The sequence below is a fragment of the Vicugna pacos genome, chromosome 3 (genome assembly GCF_048564905.1).
Source record: "Vicugna pacos chromosome 3, VicPac4, whole genome shotgun sequence".
Taxonomy (NCBI): Eukaryota; Metazoa; Chordata; class Mammalia; order Artiodactyla; family Camelidae; genus Vicugna; species Vicugna pacos.
Genome location: NC_132989.1, coordinates 56,430,844 through 56,449,547, shown reverse-complemented (window position 1 = coordinate 56,449,547; position 18,704 = coordinate 56,430,844). Strand labels below are relative to the sequence as shown.

Genomic DNA, 18,704 nt, shown 5'->3' with positions numbered 1-18,704 from the left:
GAATAAATATTACTAATCCATCCCACTAGTGAAGTGACTCAAGAGAGACCGAGTGACTAATTGGAGTATCTCTACTAAATTAAGATGGAATTAAAATCCAACAAACTACCGCCAAAGCTTTCTTACTTGGGTTTCTCTCAGGGGATGTTCATTACAAATCTTGGCACTTCTAACAATGGCTCATCTATGGACTTTGCAACTGAGTTCAAAGTGCTTCACCCACCTGGATGTTCACAGGATCATTAACCAGTATTTACCACGCACCTATAGGTTATGTGGGATTGTCGTCTAGCACTAAAGTGTTTTCTCAAACACTATAAATAGGGAAGCAAAATCCAAAGAAGACATGGGCTTCCCTGTCACTGCCAAAACCAAAGGAGAGGCCAAGAGTACCAAGAAATACTGCTTCTTCACACCACACTCCTACAGCCCAGAGCTCTGTCCCTGAGACCACACGCTAACCCACTGCACTTATATTTAGCAAAGTTTTTAAAGATTCTTACCTATTTATCTCATTGTTTTCCTTTATCTCCTAATAGCTATACAGCAGATTCATATAGTTCTTGGAATCAAAGTAAAGATGAATTTTATTACAAAGCAGGGCTAGGATTTGTTCATAAGATAGCATGATGTTAAATTCCACTTACTGACTGAAGCTATAAATTGGAGCACAGGAAATGAAGATACTATACACCCTTAACAAGAGTTACATTTTTTAAAGAAATGGTGACTGCATTTTGAATTCTTAGGAATAAGATATAACCCTTATTAATACCACTAATACAAAAAACCCTTTAATTAACCTGCCTTCTAATTTTAGTGTTAAGATGCTTTAAAGAAAAATTTTCTTTATGAACCTAATGTGCTCATTAGTATAGAAGAATATGTCATTAACTTTTATAATTATGACAAGTCATCTTTCTCTCATCTCATCTCTCTGAAAAAATTATGCTCAATAAATGTAAAATAGCCAAATCAATTCTAACAGAAATGGTTGGAAGTTCATTTGTTGTTTAAATTTTCCTAATCTCTTTTTAAGGGTAAGCTTTTGGGGAATCTCTTTTTTCTAACCACTTTCAACAAACATCAAAACGATCTACTATACTGCCTATAGTTTTAAAAGCTACAAAATGAGTCCCCATTCATTGTACACGTTTACTATCTTGATTCAATTCCCCAGAGTAAGGGCTTGGATACTTCTACAGTTGCAATAGCTAAGAGACTCCAAGTATCAGATGTCAGAGTTTGATAATCACCCCACAAATCCCTGCTCTATTAATCTAGATCCAACAAGACTTCTCAGCCCACAAAACCTGTGGACGTGCCAATATGTCTTCTGTAAAACATTCTCCAAGGATATAGGAACATCCTTCCTATAAGGATGTTCATCAATATTTGAAAGATAGTATTTATTTCTTAAAACAAACAAACAAACCCTAAGAGTAAGATTCAAGAAACAGCTAGTTTTCTGATCAATTTCTAGCTAACTGGGGGTACAAAAAGAATCAGGTTTAGGTCTTGATTCAGATACAAGCTGGGTGAAGTTAGGCGAGTTCCTTAATCCTTCAGGACCTTAATTCCTTTCTTTTTGTGAAATGAGAAGATATGAGATAACATCTGAGTTCCCTTCCAAACATACAATTCTGTATATCTTACTTTGTGACAGTGGTATTTATAAGCTCTGTGGAGTTCACACTCTCTCTCAACAGTCTTGTGTGATCCTCAGAACTAATTTTCAGAAGGAGGTAGGGGAGTTATCACTACTTATTTTTCCCAATGTGTGTTGCTTTTGACATCCATTAGGATTCACTAGAGACCCTGGGATCCAAAGCACCATCCAGAAAGGTTTAGTTTTCAGGAGTAGACGATTATTGTATACAGTAACTTCTTCATACTCTAGTTCCTCATTATGCACCCTTCAAAGCCTTACTCAATAGAAAAATATTTAAAAAGAAAGTCATATGTGCTTTTGTTGATGCAGCCCCTAACTGTGGGAAACTGTGTTGATCTTAAGTTGAAAATAAAATGTTAATTGTCACTTGATAAATATCTTTTGAATGAGGATGAATTTCCTCCAGCTTTGAAATTTTCAGATAGCACTGAGGTTTAGTAAAACAAGGGTTTTATATTTTATTTGTGTAACTTACCTTTGCATAATGTTTTTAATGTAAGTTGGAAATTAACAAGTAAGGTAGTTTATAAAAAGGAGACCCTCACTACTAAAAAGAAATATTTTGCATCCAGAATGGAATTCTGAATGTCTCTGATATCTTGTTAGCTCCCTCACTTCAAGAAGACACAAAACCCCTCAAAAATCTGTATAAAACCTTGCACTTAATAAAACTACAACATGTGATATTTCATCTTTGCAACAATTCTATAAGGTAGGTAAGTTTGTCCCAAACTCCCAGTTATTCTTCATCCCAGAGGTCAAGTAATTTTCTGAATAATTAAAATCTAAAAGGTTATCTAAAACACTCATTTTTGCCATTTTAACGAAACTCTTTTTGACCTCTTTCCTCACCAAAACCATTATGAGAGGTGAGAAACAGAAATAGTATACTATTTGTGTCTGCTCACTTTCCTTCTCTCCCCCACCCTTTCTGGAGGTGCAAAGAAGCAGGAGAACAGACAAAGGATGGGGAAAACAGAGGAGAAGGAGAAACAATAATCTAATCAAGTAATTTCCAGTTGGCTATATATCATAAATAATTAAGTTTATATTGGAAACACAGTATATTATAAAAACTTGATTTTACAACATTTCATCAGTCTGAGTTTTCTTTCATAACAACAGATTGGGTGGCCATTACAATCCATAATTAAGAATCTGAAATAATGTCAATTACAATAAGACATGCTTTTGTCTTGATGTAGATGTATTACATTCTTTCTTTTTATTGGCATTTAGTAATTCACATACAGCATAAGGAAAAAAGTCTCAAGCAGATTATTTAGCTAACCAGAATAAATAACCTTTCCTGCCCAGGCAGAAAAGCAGTTTGATACATATCAAGCATCTGAATTGTCTATTTATTATATCTTATATTCTAATCTTTTGGTATATGTGCCTTTTCACTATGTGAGATCCCAAAGGCACTCAGAGTGCTAAGTCATTTTCTTTAATGTTTTCTAATCGGAATATTGACTTCAAATATGTTTGGAAGTTGAATAAATTTTAATTTCTGCTTCAAAGAAGAGAAAACTACATGCTTTCCCTTCAACTTTAGCAAAAACATGATGTATCTAATGGAAAGTAATCTCTATGTTGCAGTTAGACTAAGAGTTTTGTAATGGACATAATTTTGAATAGAAATGAAACAACTTCTAAGCATAACAGTGGGTCAATGAAGAAAAAGTATTAATGACAACTGTCATTCAACATACAAAACCTCCTCAGTTCATCAGTATCTCACAAATTCACAGCTGTAAGTCACAAAACCGAATTAACATTTTCTCCCTAAAAAGAATTCAAAGGCCTTAAATATGAGTGTCCAAAATTATGTGACACCAGACACACTGTTGGCTCTGATTTGACATCATTTCTTTAATCAATAAAAAATCAAGACAGCATTCCTATCTTCCACCCCAGCCTTTCCACAGCAAGCTTCAAGAATCAGAAAGGCAAACCTCTTGCTCATTTCTATATCCCCAGATTTCTGTCTCCATACAACTTAATATACAAGTGTCTTCAACAACAATTGAGGAACTGGGCTTATGGTAAACTCATACACATTTTGAAACAAACATCCATCAGAAGTTTAAAAATACGATGGCCTTTCACTTAAATAGAAAACCAAACACGAAAGGGCAAAAGACTCCCTACTTTTCAACTTTCAAAAATTACTGAGACCACTTTTTATCTGTAATAGAGAAATACAGCTGTTAAGCTACCATTACTTAGAATAAAACCCAAGCATAATCATATGAATTTATGCACGTTTCACCTTTAACCGAGATAATAGAGAAGCAAAAAGAAAAAAAAATCCTTAAGGGAAAAAAAACTAAAACAATATAAAATATCTCCAATGTTTCCACATCTCAAGCACTACATTTTTCATTAAAACATATCATAAAAGCAATATCAACCTATTAACTTAAGTATTTCACAAGTGGATTGCACCATACATTTAAAATCTCTTGCGTTAGAATCTCATACACCACCTTCAATACCCTGTGAGAAGGCATTTTCTGAGGCAAGATCACATCCTACAATGGCTACATTAGTTAAAGGCTGCCACAATACCATGAGTAAACCAAAATATGAAGCTCACCTTATTATAAATAACTGGCAAATTGCAGGCACTTTTCAGCTTGCAGCTATCTAGCATAGTTGATTAGAAATAAACAAACCATCTTTCACTCCAGTGACAGAACTGCATCTTCACATTTGGCTTTCTTTCCCAAATCCCGGCAAGAGAGGCTGTTCACCTCCAAGGGCTAGTAGCAGCCTCTTCGCAGAGAGCACTTGCTGCTCTAAACTGCAGCGACTTAGAATGAAAGTAAGAGGAACCCGTGATGTTTAAATACCTTTGCTTCACATTCACAGGATATGACTCAACTCTCTCTCAAACCAGTAGGGATAGAGTTTCCCCTCGCAAAACTGTTAGATTATATAACAAACATCACATTTGGGGACCTAAAACGTTTACAAACTAAACCCGAACATTTTCACCTGCTAAATCACACATGCATTTTGAGTAATCAACTTCTTCCCCGTGGCAAACGGAAATTCAAAAAACAACACGGCACAAAGAAAAACTATTCTGCTTGCTCTCCGCAGTGAATTAATGTAATGTTATTAAATGTGTGTGATCTTGCCAACATCCCTCTGACAGAGATATAAAAAGAGGCACACCAAAGTCACTAACAGTCCATCAGTGCAAAAACAGTGTAGGATAGAACTATTTTAACATGAAAGAAGTGGCAATTCCACAAAACACAATAGAATCTTCTTCACTAAGTAGAGAATGGAAATAGATCTTTGTGATTTACTGTCGCTGATTCCCACAGAAATCCGGTCCTACGCTGTCATTACCTTGTGATGCTAGCGCTGCCTACCTCTCCAACTCAGAGCCTTCCTTAATCTGTTTCATGAACATTTCTAAGGGAACATGACTAATGACACAACTCCTCTGGAAAATGTGGCAATTTTCTGTACTTTTCCCACCACCCAATCTCTCTTAACTCTGAGCTGTATTGAGCTTGATCACACATTGAATTATCATACTTGGACATCTCAGTCAATAAATATTACAGGCTTAGATCCTTGGAGAAAAATCTGCTACATAAATTCAATCACCATGACCATCACCAAGGACAAAAAGGTGAAAAACCACATGTCAATAATAGCAAATAGACAAAGTATCTAGACCAAGACTGTTCAACAGAAATAGAAGATGAGCTACAATGTAGTTCTAAAAATTTTAGTCCTCCCATTAAAAAAGGAAAAAGAAACATGTAAACTTAATTTTAATAATCTTTACCCTAAAATATATTGAGTACTATAATTTCAACCTATAATTAATATAAAATTAATTAAATATTTCATAATTTTTGTACTAGTCTTGGAGAGGTAATAAATATTTTACATTTATAGCACAGTTTAATTTGCACTACCTATATTCCAGTACTCACTAGCCCACTATGGTTAGTGGCTACCACACTGCATGACAGATCTAGAGTTTGGGGTTCATTCTTAATCTTCAAGCTGAAGTTCAAATGTTCTGTCCTCAGAGAGGGCTTCTTTTACCTCCTTACCTGAAATGACCTTCCCCAATTACTTTCCATCTCATGATCCTTCATATTTCCTTCATAGTACATCACAGCCTGGAATATTCTTCCTTATTAATTTGTTTACTTATAGTCTGTGGCCCCTAACAAGAATGTAAGAAACCTGAGGGCAGGGATCTTGCTGGAGTCAATCTTTATCCTCAGCCCCTGGCATGATGACCAGTCCATAGCAGAATTTAATAAGCAACATTTAATAAATGAATAAATAGGATAAAGCATTTATACAACAGTTTGGCAAATAATAGAATATTAAGAAATGTGTTTTAAAACTAGGTATCTATCATGTCTTTGATACTATCTATCATACTGTGAATATTTAACAAATATTTTGGCTAACAATTTCCTGAACTGAAAAGTTTCTCTTTTTCATAATGTTCATAATCTCCAATCTATAACATGCTTTTTTTCATATACAACATTATATATAAACAATATACTTGTTTCATTACTCTGGCAAAAATGTGAAAAGATACTTATAAAAATACTTTGGTCCTTATGACATAAATCTGGATACCACTAGTATATCTATTTATATTCTACTCACAAAAGCATGAAGTATTATCCATGAGATATTGGTAATGACAATGATATATTTGCCTGACCAGCATAGGTGCCTCCTCTTTCCAGTATCATAATCCTGATTTTTATCTGGCAAATCACCCCAACCTCCCTCCCTCTCAATCCATGGGCTCTGTCATTACGCTGATCACCCCAGAAGTGGACATATGACCCAGGCCTGACTAATCAGTGTAAACTATCCAGAGCGACAGTGATCGGGGTCAGTGATGATCACATGACCCAACCTAGTCTATTAAGAGCCAACCCCTATACTTTTGCTGATTTGGGGAGAGAGGCTTTTAAGCCTGTAGAACATAAGCCTGGAACTGCTGGTTGACATATCTGCTACCACATGAAGTGAGGCTATATGCACATGAAGCCAACCAAGAGAAAACAAAGTCAAAGGTGAGAAAGGCAGATTCTGGACAACACTACTGTAGTTCCTAGATCTGGCCATTCACTAAGTCATATCTGGTCTATGATTTAATGATGGATATACTAGAACATTCACTGCAGAATTTTCTGTAATAATGAAAAACTGGAAACTTTGCAATGGGTCATGAACAGTGGAACAGTTAAATAAAGAATGAGTTAACTATACAAGGAATATTATGTAGCTGATAAAAAATAGGCTGTCTAGTGCACTGACATGCAAAGCTTCCTGAAAGATGTTAAATGGAAATAACACGTTGTAGAAAAATACATTATCCCAGTTAGGGGTACATAAATTTTAATATATAAAGTCATTGAAAAGGACTTGGATGACTGCACACCAATTGTGCACAAGTGGTTATGTCTGGGAAAGCAGTTTGAAATGAGAGAGTAATGGGGAACAAATAAAGAGCCAACCATTTTCCTCAGTGTATCAACTACTGAATAAATCTCATAAAATGAAAATGAACACGTGTATTCCTGAGGTAATTTGAAAAGAACAGGTTACTTCTTTCAAGTAAAATAACAATTTGATATTTTATATTTCTCTATTTTACTACATTAAACTCACTCTAAGTAGATTACTCTTATCTATTATTTTTTTTAAAACAATGTAGCAAAAATGACAGTAGTCTTCTCTGCCCCACTCTTTCCTTTCTTTACCAGCCCAAATGTATGTATTGTCTAATTTTTCAGTCTGGCTAAAAGATATGTCATGATGGAGACACAGACAGGACAGAGAGAGATAAAAACAGGAAAGAGACAGGAACTGACAGCAAGCTACATGAGAACCTCCAGTGTACCTTCTAAGATTAATGAAGGTCTTTGGTTTTTTGTTTGTTTTTATTTTCTCTTGGCCTCCTGGATGTTCTTTTGTTGACTTCATAAAAATACACTTGGATTTACTCAACCATCAACAAATCAACAGCCAAATATCTATAATAATATACTTTATACTAATTTAGTTAGTCATGGGTCAGAGTAAATAAACCTGCTTATTATGAACTCACTGAAAAACTTCTGGTCTCTGAATTGGGCACAATTGCTTTCCTAATTAACATAACATCTAAGCCTTTTTTTGGTTTTCTGGCTTGCTCTAGTCCTCAAAAATCTTCACATTATCTTAGATATGTTCATACCACCTCATGCTTTTGTATTCCTCTAGATTTCCACAGTATTTCCTCCTTAAAAGCCACATAGCTAAAGATGCTCAGAGCCTGAGACAGAAGTCAGGACCCTTCTGATGTTTAGTAAAGTTAATTGGAATTGGAATTTACACAGTGCGGACATACTGATGAGTTTGTCAAGCAGTGAGTGCTGCTCTATTTTCTTCTCAAAGCCCACTTATCCTGATAACTTCAACCTCCTACAGAATCTGTTGACTTTCTCCTTCCATTATTCTTGCCTCCACTTAAACTCTTAACATTATAAAAATTTGTTTCAGATTTTCCAGAAGAAATAAAACATTGCAGATACAGTTGAAGCCCCTGTATACCCCCTGTCTATCCCATCCCCTTCCTTTTGCTCCTAAGGATTATCTTTTACCATTCCCATACATCTTTTTATATTTTTATTAAATATGTGTTTATCCACAAGCAAGATATTTATATGTTTTAAGCTTCGAAAAATGGCATCATGGTATATAGATGCTTTAATTTTGTTGTTGTTGCTTAGCATTATCTTAAGATTTTCATGTAGCTCTACACAGTTGATTCTTTTTAATTGCTGTATAGCATGCCAGTTCATGAATCCATTCTCTTGTTGGTGGATTTAGATTGCCTCTAATTTATTGCTATCATTAAACTACTCTTAATTCTAGTGCATGTGCAAGATTTTCAAGATGGATAAATGGAGAAGGAATTGTAGTGTCACAATATGCACAGCTGCACCTTTACTGGAAATTGCAAAGCTGCATCTCAACATAATTAGACTCATTTACAATTCAACCAGCAGTGAGAGTTTTCAATACACTAGATTCTCCCACTAGATCTCCACAGTATGGATAGTCTAGATGCTGACATTTTTGCCATTTTTTTTTGTGATTGGTAAGGAATGTCAGTGTTTTAACTTTGGTTTCCCTGATTACTACTGAAGTTGAGCATCTTATCTATTATTGGCCTCTTTCCTATTAGGTTGTGTTTTACTTAGTTTTGAGAGGTCTTTATATATTACAGTTCAACTCCTTTGTCAATTATATAAGTTTTAGATATCACCCTTCAGCATGTGGTTTATTTTTATCATTGTTTATAATACATTTTGCTATTATTTTAAAGTTTATGGTTTGTTTCTTAATTTAAAACAATTTTTTCAGCTACTTATCTGTATTTCTCGAGTCAAAAATGTGAAAACTAAGTGTTCCTTAGTCATTATTCTGAAGCATTCCAAACAGTAATGTCAGATTGCACATCTAAAGGGAATCTGGGAAGAATTCCTATTTCCAATGAGTGGTTCAGTTCATCAATTACTGAGTACCTGCTATGTGCCTGCCCCCCATTGTGTGAGAGGGCACATACAGGAAGCAGTCCATATACCAAGAATATAGAGTCTAACTGAAGGAAAAAAACTTCCAGATGGATAATGATGATGATGATAAAATGGAGAAATAACTATGTGACAGAGTGTGCTAATTCATTATTTAATAGTAGTTAAAGAAAGATGCAGTAAATGTTATTGTAAAGAGATATATACAAGATGCTATGGAAGCAGAGAGAAGAGAATATACCTTGCACCCTAAATATCATCCAAGATACAAAGCAGCCAAATTTGAGACAGTAAAGACTTGTGAGGTATAGGAAGATCTACAGCTGACATTTTTCTTTTCTCAAGCAAATCTATTTTCCCAAATAGATCACTCATAAATTAATTCCAATTTATTTAGAAGATTAATAGGAATTAAGAGGCAGATTATTCATTAGAAAAAAAATGCTTCTTTGGGAAACAAATTCATTGTTACAATCAGTAATCCAATTACATAATAACATTTTCTCCATTTATCAGAGACAAAGTTTAAAAAAAAAAAAGAGCGAACAGTTCTTAGGAATCGTAACAAATGGCAAATCTTCCTGTATCTGATTATGAATAATTTGTAATATTGAAGCTAAAAATAAGCTCTTATTTTTTAGAGAAATTCCATGGTAAACACATTTGTAAACAAAACATCCATATTTATCATTTTTGCAAATACAACATTAATATTATGTTTCTTTCAGTGTAGGTAATATCTAGAGACTTTTAAAAAATGTGGAATATGAGAGTACTTACTATTCTTCCCCCAAGAGGAAGAAAAGCCTCTTGAGCTAGAAATAGAGAAAGGTGGTGAACAACATCACATATTTCCTTAGGAAAGATTAAGGGCTTCCTGCCTCCTTGAGGCTATAAGCATTACACTTCAGTCCTCTAACACGGTAGCCCTCTAGGACTTACAGACTCAAATGTGTTTGAAAATTTGCCACTTACAGATGACAGTAAAATGAATCTGAAAATGAGAAAACAAGACGACCATGTGACAATTAAAATTTGAAGTAAAAATTTAGTAGCTCAGAGTATATAGATAAATGAAGGCAAGTTCAATTGTCAGAATGATGCAAACTAAATGCCTAGAGGCAAATATGTTACCAGCAGGTAATGCAGATGAATGTCATGGACTGGTGGGGACCACGGTGTACTGAACAAAGGGCAGTATTCAAGCCTCATCTACAGGGTACAGTCTCTAGTCAGCTCCAGAGAACCGACCTCATGTGGGAAGCACCCAGCAAGGCCAGATCTCTGGATTTTTCAAGTTTTTCAATTTTACTGCTTATGTGAATACTCCTGATTTTTAAATTGTAGCCTCTATACAGTATAAGAGACAAACTATAGGTTCTGACAGCCAGACATGCCCATGGAACAGCCAGTCTTGGACCTTTAGGCATGACAATAATCTGACTGAACATACTGACACCACCAATAGATAGACATAATCCAGAGAAATAGGTACAAAGCAGTCTCAGAAACCAGCATAGGTCCTGGTCATTCACACACTGGGAGAGGATGCTTTGGGCTGGTGACATGTCCATTTTTACTGTGTATCTGCCTCAAATACCACTACACCCATGAGTTCAAAATCAAACTGTCCTATGATTCCATGTTCACTGAGCTGCTTTCTGATTTGAATTTGTTATGCTGTTTGCATGACTTTAGGAAGAACCTGCTGTCAATTTGAGGGACTTGAAGAGCAACTGAGCAGCCATGTCTCCCGTTATAAATTAATAAGTTGACAGCCTGGTTAGAGGGGTGGCTTTCCCATAGGCACAAAACGGGCTGGGTAGGAACATGAGCCACCAGGCCCCAGAGTTTCACTTCTCATTGTAAATGGAAACACCGGCATTGGGCTTCTGTACATTAGTCATACGAGCTTTGTTAATGTAAGCCCAGCTCTGGGGGACAGATGGGCTCTGGAAGTGATGACAAGTGTGGTTTCTGGGCTCACAAGGCTTTGGGCCAGACCACAGTTAGTGGCAAACTCCCTAACACAAGTCTACCTTGCAAAACCTCTCGGGAGCTTAAGTAATTTATCTCTTACAACCTCACCTAACTTCACTCTGCCCCAATGGCCGTATCACTCAACGGATCCCTATCTGGTTCTATGAAGGTGCAGAAATGACCTAGAAGTATAAAGTGAAGCAAAGAGGAAACCCAATGAACACAGACAGAATGGTCACAGAAATGAAAATATATTTTTGTAATCACTGGTGCTATGAAGCAGATGTTGTGCTATGTGCTTGGTAGGGACAATCCAATTTAACCCTCAGGAACTCTGTGAAGCAAGGCCTACTTTTGGCAGTTATTTGATTTTACAAAGGAGGAAACTGAAGCTTACGGCAATTAAGTAACTTGATCACATGTACACAGCTAACGATTAGCAGAGATGGAATTAGAATCTATACTCTTCAGCAGTACACTCTGTTGTCTGTATACTTTATTCACTTCATTTTTTAACACCAAATGTGCACTATGTGCTTATTATATGTCTGGCACTATTCTAAGTACTTTATCAGTATTAACTAATTTCTTCCCCATAGTAACTTTATGAAATGGACACTAAAATATCATTATTCTGACAAGGAGCCTGAGGCAAAGAGAAGTAATCTGCCTAAGAGGATACAGCTGGTAGGTGGCATAACCAGGATTCAAACCCAGGCAGTCTGGCTCTAGAATCCATGCTCTGTCTGGTGCTACTCTCACAACGTTCCCTTGGAAGAAATGATGATTCTAGTTTTAAATGTTCATTTCTGTACTACTCTAAGTACAATTTTTCAGAAGGATGGATAGCAACACAAGAGGGAAAATCTCTCATGTCATATCATTTCTCTTTATTATAGACCACTTAGAAAAACTGCAATTCTTCCATATTTAAGAAATATAAAGCAGGTAACCACTGTAAAATACTACAGGTCTAGATACAATTATTCTTAGGAGATATATCCAAGGAGGGTGACAAATTTAATTCTACATCTTTTTTCCCCTACTACTGCAGAAGAAATTAAAGGAATACTTTTGATTCGTGCATTTATAAATCCTGGGAATATTTTTGAGAAACCTAAGATGAAGCACATATTCCAGAATTTAATTTAAAGGTCATTTTCTCTTAGAAACTGAGCAAGCTTAATATCAGAATAAAAGTGCACTGAATATAAAGAAATTGATGTGGATACCGCCTACTTTAAACCAAACTTTCTATTAAACTGAAACTTTGAGGTTCATAAATTGCTGACTTTTATTAAAAATAATACTTCAGAATTGATTTGGTAAAAATAACACCTTCTGACTCATGTTGTAAATCAGAAGGAAATTTTTCTATTTAGATAGTGAGAAAAGGCCTTCGTTGGTTCCTATACCACTTAAACAATCCAATTTGGATCATCTCAAGCCAGGGTCTAAAAAGTTAACCCAAAAAGTTAATTCTGAATTCAGGTCTCTTTATGTGCTGAATCTGTTTTGTTCCCCCTATGGTCTCTGCTGTTTGATTCTAGAAACTATATCTTGGGAGATAGAGCCTGCTTCTGAAGCAGCTCATAAACTGAACACTGAACAAAAAGGGACAATATCTACAATCCTTTCTTTCTTTCAGCCCTCTGTTCTCTCCAACAGTTTGATCCTGTTTGCTTCCACAATTCATGTAGTCTGGTCATTAAAACATAGCTTACTCTCCTAGCAGTACTGCCTCCCTAGTTGTACACCACATAGAATTCTCAGCACAGCCCACACTCTAGTCCAGCTCCTGGGGCCCTTTCTTAACTCTCTTCTCATTCTCTCTAGCTACTTCCATTCTTCCTTGCATTCTTTCCATCCCACAAGACAATTTTAGGAATTTTAAAGCAATTTTCGAGGCCGTGTTGCAAGGTTCTTAAAAGAGCAAATTTTAAAATCTGATTACTCCAGCAGGGCAGCACCAGCCCCAGAACTCCTTGGCCTCCACAGCCAGCCACAGGACACAGCTCCACCCACCAGTGGGCCGGCACCAGCAGCACTGGGACCCAAACCTGCCCACCAGAAGGTCAGCAGCCACTGCATGAAACAATCTTGGTAGCCAACTAGGCCAGGGGGTCAGCTCTGCCTACTACCACACCCACAGTAGTCAGCCTTGCCACAACAGAAGAGCCCACACAGCCCACATGGTACGGGAAATCCCTAAAGTGTATAGCTCTGGTGACCAGAGAGGAGTGTGCAGCTGGGCCCCACAGAACATTTCCTAAATAAGGCTACTTCTCCAAGATGGGGAAACATAAGTGACCTACCTACTACATAGAAATAAACCAGAGAATAAAACAGAGAAATGAGCAAAATGGAGACAGAGGAATATGTTGCAAATGAAGTACCAAGACAAAACCTTAGACAAAAAAACTAAGTGAAGTGGAGATAAGCAATCTGTCTGATAAAGAGTTCCAGGCAATGATCATAAAGATTCTCAATGAACTCAGGACAAGAAGACATGAACATAGTGAGAAGTTTAGCAAAAAATTAGAAAGTTAGAATATATAAAGATGATCCAAACAGAGCTGAAGAATATAATAACTTAAGTAAAACATACACTAGAAGGAATCAATAGTATATTAGATGATATAAAGGAACAGATCAGCGACCTGGAAAATAGAGTGGTGAAAATTTCCAAAGCCAAACAGAACAAAAAATTTTTTTTTATGAGCATAGTTTGAGAGACCTCTGGGGCAACTGTAAATATATATGCACTCAACATAGGAGCAGCTAAATACATAAAGCAAGTATTAACAGACATAAAGGGAGAAACTGACAGTAACACAGTAACAGTAAGAGACTTTAACACCTCACTTATCTTAATGGACAGATCATCCAGACAGAAAATCAACAAGGAAACACTGGCCTTAAATGACACATTAGGTAAGATGGATTTAATAGATACACATTTACATTTCTTGCAAAAGCAGCAGAATAAACACTCTTTTCAAATGCATGTAGAACATTTTCCAGGATAGATCACATGTTATACCATGAAACAAGTCTCAATAAATTTAAGAAGATTGAAATCATATCCAGCATCTTTTCTAACCACAAGGTATGAGGCTAAAAATCAACCACAAGAAAAAAAACTGCAAATAACATAAACAAGTGGAAGCAATATGCTATGAAACAACCAATGGGTCATTGAATAAATCAAAGAGGAACTCAAAAAATATCTGGAGACAAATAAAAATGAAAACACAATGAGGTCAAAATCTGTGGGATGTAGCAAAAGCAGTTCTAAGTGGAAAGTTTATAGTGATAAAAGCCTATCTCAAGAAATAAGAAAAATCTCAAACAATCTAAATTTACACCTAAAGAAACTTGAAAAAGAATAACAAAACCCAAAGTTAGTAGAAGGAAAGAAATCATAAACATCAGAGCAGAAATAAATAGAAAGTAAAAAATAGAAAAGATGAAACCAAGAACTGGCTCTTCAGAAAGATAAACAAAATTGATAAACCTTTAGTGAGACTCATTCAGGAAAAAAAGAGAGGACCTGTGTAAATAAATTTGGAAAAGAAGAAAAGTTACAACTGATACCACAGAAATAGAAGGATCATAAGAGATTCCTATGAACAATTATACACCAATAAAATTGACAACCTAGAAGAAATGGGTAAGTTCACAGAAACATACAATCTCCCAAGAATGAATCAGGAAGACAGGAAATATGAAGAGATTGATTGCCAGGAAGGAAACTGAATCAGCAATTAAAAAAACAACAACAAAAAACCTCCCAACAAAAACAATGGCTTCACTGGTGACTTCTACAAAACACTGAAGGAAAAGTAAACACCTACTTTTCTCAAACTATTGCGAAAAATTCAAGAGGAAAGAATACTTCTAAGCTCATTCTATAAGGCCAGCATCACCCTGATATCAAAATCAAAGACACCAAAAAAAAAAAAAAAAGTTGGAAAGGACAGTTGCCAGCAATAGAACTACATGCTAATAAAGAAACTGGCGGCAGGAGCCCACCCACATTTCTTAGCCGCTGTGTGTTAGTGATTGCTCTGTGCCTCTTGCTGTTCTCTCTCCGAGTGTGTCTACAGTGATCTACCTATGCCTGTCCAACCACTGACAGTTGGGTGTTGTGGGGGTGGGAGAAACGGGGACATGTTGGTGACAGTGTACAAAGTTTCAGTTATTCAGGATGAATAAGTTCTGGGAATCTAATGTACAGCATGGTTATATACCTAGTAATATTATATTATATACTTAAAATTTGCTCAAAGAGTAAATCTTAAATGTTTTAACCACACACAAAAGAAATAACTTTGTGAAGTGATTGATATATCAATTAGTTTGATTGTGGTAATCATTTTACAATGTATACATATATCAAAACATCATACTGTATACCATAAATATATATAATTTCTATTTGTCAATTATACATCAATAAAGCTAGAAAAAAAAGAAAGTTGGGCACAGTGGGCCAGATAACTTGTCTCTTACATTGTTAGCTCCTCAGATTTAGGAGCTGTGCTTCAAGAACTAAAGGAGTCTAATCTTCGCTAGGACCTTAAATGATAAAATACTAAACTTTAAGTGGATGTTTAGATTTAAGGGTCTTGATGAAGAAAATGAGTATATTTTGCATGTGGGAGGATGTGTGTTGTATCTGCATGGTATATTATAGAAGGTTATATTTTCCAAAGAGGGCCACCAAAAAATCTCTCCCTTTCCACACATAATTCTCACAATGTGACTCACACTCCTCCCATCAGGGTGATGAGAGAGTCTTTCCCCTTGAACTCCAGGATTATGACTACAGCAGAATTGATGCTGTGTGACATCTGATAGGTCATAAAACCTGGTACACAGTCCATCTGGTTCTCTTGAGGGCTTGCTCTTGGAATCCAGTCACCACAGCACAAGGAAGGCCAACCAGCCCATGAGGAGGCCCATATGGAGAAACGCTAGGCCTACAGCCCCAGCGGAGCTCCCTGCCAATGGGCAGCATTAACTTTCCAGGTGTTTGAATAAACCATCTTGAAAGTGGATCCTCTAGCCCCCAGTGGAGTGATGCTGCATGGAGCAGAGACATATTGATGAGCAAAATAAATGACTCATGCTGTCTTAGCCACTAAGCTTCGGGGTGGTGTCTTATGCAGCAATATACAACCTCAGTACCTGCTCACTGTTTCCCTCGCCTGCTGTCTTCTATTTCTCCTCATTCCCCATGAATTTTCCTCAAGATAAAGCTGATCAAGTTCTGTCCTTGACTTTTCTCTTTTTTTTCCCCCATTTGTTTATCTGCCACTAAACTGTAATCACCTCAAGATCATGAATGATTTGTTAACTTTACAGAAACATTAAATATTTGCCAAATAAATCAATTATCAGAGTAATTTGTTCCTAGAGCTTTACTAGGATCAATAATGGAGTCTTGACTCATAACATGTGAATTCTGTGAAATTGAATCACCAAATTCATAAAGCTGCTGATTTCCCTTTAATAAATCTAAGGGGAAAAATTTAAGGAATTAATTCACTTTCAAATGTTAAAATAGTTTGTACATATAAAGTAGGAGCTACCTTTGATGAAAATAACTTATGACTAAAAAATATGGTGTGAAAATCATTACACATTTCTTCATAAGCAGATGATACACTGTCTTGCGTTAGTAATCTGATTTTGATAAATACTGAACTACAAATACATAGTTCTGCTTTATCGTATAAAGTACAGAATTATAAACAATTCTAAATATCTCAAGTATAATACTTCCTATTACCATTTCTGAGAATTTCTAAACTTTCACACAATATATTATATATTTTCAAATAAATATTCCTGTATTCCTTCTGTAATACACAACCACTCCTAAATTCCCTCTGTCAAGAAATTATTGTTATTTGCACTTTTTTTTGCTTTGCCTCTTACTGATTACTTCTTCCCGAGGCAGACTATTTTCTCTTATTATTTATGTTAGATTTTTATAACACCTATCTCCTCCAAGGAGTTTAAGGTGTTTGGCAAACAGAGGTTTTTTTGTACTTTGTTTGTCTTAATGAACATTTTCCAAGCATTGCAATAGTAAAGAAGAACAACAATGTTATGAGGAAGAGATCACGGAGCAAGGGACAGAGGAGCAAGGTCAGAAGTGAAAAGGCACTGGTTTATTTATATAGCGTGAGAAGTCAGGGAATTGTGAAAATAACTGCATCTAAAATACATTCAACTTCATAGCACTGCCCTCAGGAAAAGGTGTCCTGATCTCTCACCTTTCAGTTGACATCTGTATCCATGGTTGCAGGCTACTTTGCTGCTGCCAGTCTCATATTTGTGTCAAGATAAGTGATTAGAAACTGAGTAGTAGTCCCTGCCCTTTGCACATGATGCTGGATGTGGACTAGGGTAAAGGCAGAAGCAGCCTGACATCAATGATTCTATTTGATTTTCCCTATATTTAAACTCATTGAAGAAATTAATTGATAACTCATGTTGTGGGGAGGGGTGTGCTGACAGATTTGAAATAGAGGGAGGCACACAGGGCAGGGAAGAGAGTTCTATAGGTTCCTTGCCCTGAGTGATGACAAGACCTCCAAGGGGTCTCATTTATGGAAGTGGGTCGCTAGAAATTCTGAATGGAGGCTAAGAACTAAGCTGATTTAAGGGCAGTGAAGAAACGTGGACAGAGACTCATTCAAAAATGCCACATCTTCGGCAAAACAAAATTAAAAAAAGCACATGCCAGGGTTCCATCTGTGCCACACGAGAGTATTTAGTATTTCCACTGTGGACACTGTGACTTCTTGAGAAAATTTTTGGTAGGGAAAAAAAAATAAAGTATTTCAACAGCTTTTTAAAGAGGGAATTGATGACCCATTATAGTTGGTGGACAAAACACCAAAGAATATTTTCCTTTTGAGGCAAACTAAAAGGAAATTCTTAACTGCTTGTGCAGTTTGATACAGTTCTATATCTACAAAAAGAATAAAACTCTTACCACCAACACAGCTTCAGTCGGGAACAGCAGACAAAACTACAAAAATGTAGCCCACCTGCAGTGTAATGGGAATACCAGAAGGAGAAGAGAGATAGGAACAGAAGAAATACTTGAAGAAATAATGACTGAGAATTTCTCCAAATTAATGTCAGACATCAAAACACAGATCCATAAAGCTCAGAGAACACCTAACAAGATAAAAAAAAAACCACACACAGAAAGAATGACAGAATTAGAATTCTTTTAAAAAATAATAAACAAAAAAATCCACAAATGGTGTATAAAAAAAGTTTTATATCCAGAAATGAAACCCTCTTATTTCAAAATGGATAGTTTTTCCTGTCAAGATGCAAAAAAGCATATACAGTGGAATAAATATCTTATTTCTTTTTGGTTTGATCGGGGAAGAGCAATATACACATCACACATAAAGTCCACTCTTAGCCAA

The 18,704-nt window shown here is 36.0% G+C and overlaps 1 protein-coding gene across 10 annotated transcripts in view; it reads right to left on the bottom strand.

The window, feature by feature from the left end:
• MCTP1 (multiple C2 and transmembrane domain containing 1) overlaps window positions 1–18,704 on the bottom strand; it is a 604,116-nt gene that overhangs the window by 315,197 nt on the left and 270,215 nt on the right. The window contains exon 1 of one of the 10 annotated variants that reach the window (XM_072958378.1): window positions 4,275–4,498. The exons of the other annotated variants lie outside the window; for them this stretch is intronic. Coding sequence (XP_072814479.1) covers window positions 4,275–4,331 — 57 coding nt within the window. The 5' untranslated portion in view covers window positions 4,332–4,498. Of the gene's footprint in view, window positions 1–4,274; window positions 4,499–18,704 lie in introns of those variants that run through there. 10 annotated transcript variants of the gene reach the window in all.